Below are 6,592 nucleotides of genomic sequence, written 5' to 3' on the forward strand. Positions count from 1 at the left end.
CAGCCTTCAGCAGCCTTCTGCTCCCTGAGCCGTCTCACCCCCAGCCCATTCCCTAAAATAACCCGGGTCTGAGCATCGGGAACGCGAAGCGTCTGCAGTAGGGAGCCACAGCAGCCACCTGGGAGAGACACCCAGCGTGAGGAGTAGCAGCATCAGTGTCTCACTGGTAAGGGAGTGGATAAAAATACCCCATCTGTTCCTTTTTTAAAACGATAATTGATGTTACCCCTGATGTTTTGAGTAAATATTTAACCAGAAAAAAGGGGAAATAATTTTTAGTTTTTCAGGATACTGTCTAAAGCCAAGAGTTTTGGAAAGACCTGGTGCCTGTGCACTGAGCTCTGCAGTTGGCTAAACCTGTCGGCTCTGGGGCAGGAGAGGGTTGGCGCAGGCTTGGCCGCGGTCCCGGCTCAGGCCGTGCACGTCGAGCACATGGACGTGGACGTGTCCGTGTCCGTGGGGGCCTCTGCTGGGAGCACCACAGCCGGGGACGGGGAGGGAGCAGCGGAGCTTGGATGCTCTGCAGGCAACAAAACTCCAGCTGTGCTTCGGGTGGTGCAGCCAGCCTCGGGGCGAAACGGGAGAGGTGGCGAGAGGACTCCCACGGCGAAGGAGAGAACCAGGCAGAAACAGGAAGGCGGGGAAGTTCAAGTGTCCAAAGGAGGCACCAGCCGGTACCCAGTAGTACACAGGCGCATCCCTCCCTCTGCTTTCCACAGCAGACGGCTATTTGCCTTGGGAAAGCAGTTTCTATGGCATCAGTACGAATTGATTTACAGTGCTAGCGAAATGCTTAATTCCAGTTGGCATCAAGAGGAGGGAGACATGCAACTTCTTCAGATGCCTTTCTCAGTCTTCAGGTCTGTGAGCCTGAATACCTCATTCATCTTGCCCAGCATGTGAGATGGCTTCTCTAAATCGCACAAGCCTTGTCCTTTCATTGTGGTGTTGTCCTTGAGGGCACAGTACAGTTTGTTTGGGGTTTTTTTTTGGTGTTTTTTTTTTTTTTAAACCTGCTTCAGTCATGATGTCCACGTTATTCTCCCCCAACCTTCCCATATGTTATGAAATTCTGTGCGGTACCAGACAGAGAGGAGCTACAGAAATAAGGTTAGATGCCTGTGGTCTGCTGATGGAGTTTCGGCTGGAGGACACCGCTGGTTCAGTAGCTGAAGCTGTGTAGTGGGTATAAAGCAGAGGCTGTGACAGTGCTGAGGGGTAGCTCAGGTCTCTGTACACAGCGGCTCTATAAGGACAGGTACAGATTTTCTTTAAGATGAGGGTGGTGAAACACTGGCACAGGTTGCCCAGAGAGGTGGTAGATGCCCCATCCCTGGAAACATTCAAGGTGAGGCTGGATGGGTCTCTGAGCAACCTGATTTAGTTAAAGACGTCCCTGCTCATTGCAGGGGTTGGACTAGATGGCCTTTAACCAACCCAAACTATTCTATGATTCTATAATCGCTACAGACGTGCAGGCAGCTGTGTAAGAGTGGCTGCTCCGTTTCACAGACTGAGACAGGGAAATCAAGAGCCTTGTCTAAATCTACACAGGAATGGAGGCTGGGAGGCCTTCTCTTTGCAGTCCTGGACAGGCTGCAGGCATAAAGATGTGTGTTTGTGGATGGCCCAAATCAAGAGTCCGGGTCCCAGGGAAGGTGTGATCAAGGCTGGAAACCTAGAGAGCTCTTTGGACCAAATGCTAGGAAAAGGAAAATGCCAAGGCTTGAATATATTATAGTGAATGGTAACTCGAAGGTGCTGATCAACAAACAGATCAAGAATAGGTAGTGGGTTAGATTAAAACCATCACTCCAAGTTTGAAAAATATGGGACTAGCCTACATATATTCCTTTCCGAGGTCCTTCTCTAGTGACTTTTCTGACCTGGCTCCTCATATGTGGTCTCCTCTTCTTCTTTTATGCAAAGCTGTACGTGTAGGCAGAGACCCCTTTCTCTCCGTCACCTCACAGGTCAATCTTACAGAACTGTTTCTTCCATCATGATTTTTGAGTTATTTGCCATTCTAAAAAATTCTCTAACGCTGTTTTCTCCACATCTTCTATCTTGATAGGAGGCAGAACTGGCCAAGAACAGGTCTAACATAGCTTTTGTGCTTACTTGCCCCCACAGAGTCATTAGTCGAGCCCAAGGACTGAAGCTGGTGGTGGAGACTCTCATGTCATCCCTGAAGCCCATTGGGAACATCGTGGTCATCTGCTGTGCCTTTTTCATAATCTTTGGGATCCTGGGAGTTCAGGTGAGTCCCCTGTAAGCCTCAGCACCTAACCTGAAAGTGTAACAAGCCCCAGGTGGCCCCACATCTGGGTGTCTGTACCAATGGGCACACTAAGCCTTTCTGAAATGGAACCAATGAGCTGTTTGGCTTTCTTGGGGAATGCTCCTTGCTCCTAGCGAGGAAGAAGCAGATTTCCTATTATTGGTCGGCCATTAAAACCTCATTCTCAATTAACAACCTAACAGCAGTGGCCCAGCAACACGCATCCCCAGCCATAGCTGAAGGAGCAATGGTTAGAGCCAATTAGTGGGTTTGGTTTTGCCTCTCTCCGATTCCATCGAGGTCCTCCGCCCAGGTCTAGAAACGTGTGTTGGTTTTGAATCTGTAACTTTGCCATTGTTAAGAGCCTGGAACGACTCAGACCAAGGGCTTATGTGGCTCTCCGTCCCCACCCCCAGCAGCACAGCGTGGCCTTTCTAGTGCTCTCAAGACACATTTATTCCTGGCTTCCAAGTCTTGGCTATGTGTCACTTGACATGTTGAACTTTCTTGAAGCTTCCCTGTTGCATGCAGTGATACAAAAGCCAACATGATGACCCCCTCAAAGGGACAGAATGGACTTTCTTCATCCTTTCCTCACCACAAGGACTTCTGCTCTGCCTGCAGCAGGATGTGAATCAAGATATTTCTCCATTTTCTTCCCCTGGCCACACCACAGAAGGGTCAGGCGTGAGGCATAACATGTGCCACAGAAAAACTCTGCTCCGGGAAGCTGTTAAATCCCACTCCTCTTTCGTCTGGGAGATAACATGGGGACATCTTCCCTCCACCTTTCTTCTAGGTATAAACCAATGGGGAAATAGAAACTCTTAAAGCTGAAATCGTTGGTTTGTAAACTCCAGAGAGACCTTGACCTGGAGATTCACTCAGATTCTGACAGCTTGTATAACTGAAAGCTTGCAGAAATAGAGATTTCTGAGTCTGCTTCCCGCCAGCTCTGCTGGCAATATCCTCCATCCCAGGAGTGCAGGAACCCAGGGGAAAAGTGGCAGAGTTTCCAATGCAATCAGTTTCTCATTACCTGAGAAGACGAGATTGTTTCATATAAATATTCTGACATAACACTTATTTCTTTCTGAATTTTACCTGATCTGTCACAGCCAGCTTTGGAAAGCAGCTTTGTTTAGCTTTGTTTGGCTTTGTTTTGGCAAGGTCTTATATAATATTTTATACAAATATACTGTTTAAATAATAAATACAGCATTGAAAATAAACAGAGAACAATATCATGCCATGCATAACCACCTCAGCAGCTGGATTGGCCTGGCATTATAGGACAACGACATCCATCCATTATACTAACTGGATTCATAAAACTAAGCGTATCCCCTAAAACAATATAAAACTCAGACACAGGAAAATTTATGCCAAACAACAAAACTTGCAGTATGCTCCTTGAATTTACTCCTTGCTAACTGATTGCTTTCCCTAGTGACAGGCAGTCTTACGTTAAATTGTCATGACTGTTGATGTGCTTAAGTAGTAGATACAACCAAGACTGATCCTGTATTCAGGATGCAAAGTTCTCAGTTAACGTTTATGTCTAATTAGGTGAAAGATGAGGGCCGTAGCTATTTTCTCTAAAACGATGCTCTTTCAAAGTTACAGTTGGTTTTCCCACGTGAATATAAACTGGGATCAGACTAGAGGTTTTTAATGCCATTGAAATCCAGACGTCCACGTTTCCGCTTAGCAAGACTGTTTTCGCTGTAGAGCTTGCCCACACATGAACAGTCATTAGTAAGATACAAGAAATAGCTAGCTAGAACAAGCACAGTAGGAAACACTGGCTCTTTCGCTTTCGGAAGTGCCAAAATCTGAAGCACTGTCAGGGATTGGCATTTTTGCAAACTGGGCTTTGTATTTCCGAACCCCGGTAGTAGCTGTGTTACTGCTCCCATCTGAGTGGCATTACAGTCCAGCTCCTGGAGAAGTTATATTTATAGACAATGTATTAAAACCAGTTGTTTACCTTCTTGCTTAATTAAAACTTTTCTCTGAGAAGGCTATATCTCCCCAGCCTGCCTTACCCACGGATAGTGTTTCTCCATGGAAAGATCAGGGAATACTTCTCTTCTTGCATCCAGAAGCTTTATGACTGCGTTGAGTGGTGATTAATTTTGCATGTCTAGAGAACATCCTTCTGCTGTTGATTTCTGAAGGAAACCCATGGAGAAACGTGTGGGTTTGTCTTGTTCACTATTATTTCTACTGATATTTGTCTAGAACAACAGATCAAAACCCATCAGCGTCTCGTCTCTGTATACCCAGGTGGTGTTTTAAGGAGCCTGGAGAGCAGGCTGCCATTTCCCCCCGAAACAGTAATGTCAATAGCTTCTGTCAGCAAATAAAAGCAGATTTGTTGGATGTCTCCCAGGCTTTGGTACCATCCATCCTGCTAGCATCAGTCACCCCGTCTGAAGCAGTAATCATCCCCCGCCACTCCGTTCCGTGCCCGGGAAGCACCAGCTCTAGAATTAAGTGTGTGGAGGCTCATGTTCCTTGCGCGGGTGTAAATCAGGAGCTGACTCCCCAGGAGCCGCACCCCTCCTGGCTTACACCAAAGGAAATAAGCTTGGGATCAGGTACCCCGCACCAGGTGGGCTTGGCTCCTTAAGCTCTGCACAAGGAACATTTTCAGAGACCTCTGCACGGGCTGCAGGGCCTGATGACGGCTGGAGAACAGGATCAGAGGCCGGAGCTGGACTGACAGCAGTCTGGATTCAGCAAGAGCCCGACGTCACCCGCAGCAGCTCAGCTCCTATCTGACGTGTCCCCTCGTGACCTGTAAGAGCAGAGCTTAGTCCATCGCGGTGCCTCGTCACTGCCGCCTTTTCCCTGCTGGCAGAGGCCCCCGTTACACTCAATTTGCCGGTGACTCTTGAAACCAGCATCGCCAACTGGGCTGAGAGTCGCCGGCGTCGCTCCGCGTGTGGTGCGAAGCCATCAGCCGGTCTGGGCTGTTAGTGGCGGCCACGCTTGAGCTGGCGACCCAGAAGCAAAGGCCTTTAGGCCAGTCTCAGATCACTGAAGCAGACCGCCTAATGCACGAGGTGGGTGTCCTAAACGATGTGAAATCAGGCGTTTGCTCGTTAGGTGGACATTATACAGGCTGCTCGCACTTAATAACCTGCGCGAATGAGGCCGTTCCCCTTAACCTCCCCGCTCGGCGTGGGCCGTGCAGGGTGCCCAGGAGAGACGCCCGTCACCCGCAGAGAAATCCTGCAGACCGAGCCCTTACGGTTCCTCTCTTCTTTGCGTGTTTTGCAGCTTTTCAAAGGCAAGTTCTTTGTCTGCCAGGGGGAGGACACCAGAAACATCACAAATAAATCGGATTGTACAGAAGCAAGCTACAAATGGGTCCGGCACAAGTATAATTTTGATAATCTCGGCCAGGTATTAATAGAATGGTAATCTGCTTCTTTGCTCCTTTGCCTCCTTGACTTAAAACCTGTGCATTATTATCCCATGGGATTTTCTTACAGGGCACTACCGGTCGCAGTAAATATTCAGTTCACATACACAGCGTTCTGTCTCCGTAAATCCCAGAGGTAGTGTTTCCAAGCAGGCATACACTTCTTTTCGGAACAGAACAAGCACATGTGGCTTCGTGGAGTACTTAATTGCTTCACTGCTACATAACAAAGCAAATATATCTTGCAGAAGGGCTTGTCTAATAGAGCTGGACACTTTCAACCATCTCTGCAACACAGCCTTGTTTTAGCAGCATGGTAAGGACTAATTAGTCGGGAGCTGTAGAGACCTGGAGGGTGGAAATGAAGCTGCTCTTGCCTTTGGCTTTGTGGTTTCCGAAACAGTGCTCATTGCTGAAGTAGGCACTGGCAATGACAGGTTTTTGCTGCCAGGAGAAACCTTGGGCATCAAAGTGTCCCATTATCAGACAGGTAATGATAATCCTGAGACAGGAAAGGGCAAAGAGGAGTAAAATGTTACAAGTAAAAGAGCTTTAGTGCAGCTATGTCTAACTTTTTTCCCATCTATCTCTAGGCCCTGATGTCTCTCTTTGTTCTGGCCTCCAAGGACGGGTGGGTGGATATCATGTACGATGGCTTAGATGCTGTGGGAGTTGACCAGCAGGTACGTGCTCTAGCAGAGCTGTAAGAAATGAGTTGTCGAAGGTCGCACATTTTGGCTCTTGTTTTGCAAAGTACTGTTGGCTTCCACGGTCAAATGGGACATGGGGTTGGGATCGAGGGAGGCGTTTAACCCAAGTCCTGGGGTGTGACAAGGAGTCCAGTGAAAAGTCTGGATTTGGACCTAGCCTTTTCCCTA

General features: G+C 48.0%; 1 protein-coding gene across 1 annotated transcript; it reads left to right on the forward strand.

The window, feature by feature from the left end:
• Positions 1-2,133: 2,133 nt before the first annotated feature.
• On the forward strand, positions 2,134-6,397 carry LOC104620026 (voltage-dependent T-type calcium channel subunit alpha-1G-like; the record flags this gene model as incomplete). Its single annotated transcript, XM_010286102.1, has 3 exons — positions 2,134-2,260; positions 5,570-5,695; positions 6,308-6,397. Coding segments are annotated over 3 exons (343 nt in total), but the record flags the coding sequence as incomplete, so codon positions are not given.
• Positions 6,398-6,592: the final 195 nt, after the last annotated feature.

This window comes from Phaethon lepturus, unplaced genomic scaffold (assembly GCF_000687285.1).
Source record: "Phaethon lepturus isolate BGI_N335 unplaced genomic scaffold, ASM68728v1 scaffold38804, whole genome shotgun sequence".
Taxonomy (NCBI): Eukaryota; Metazoa; Chordata; class Aves; order Phaethontiformes; family Phaethontidae; genus Phaethon; species Phaethon lepturus.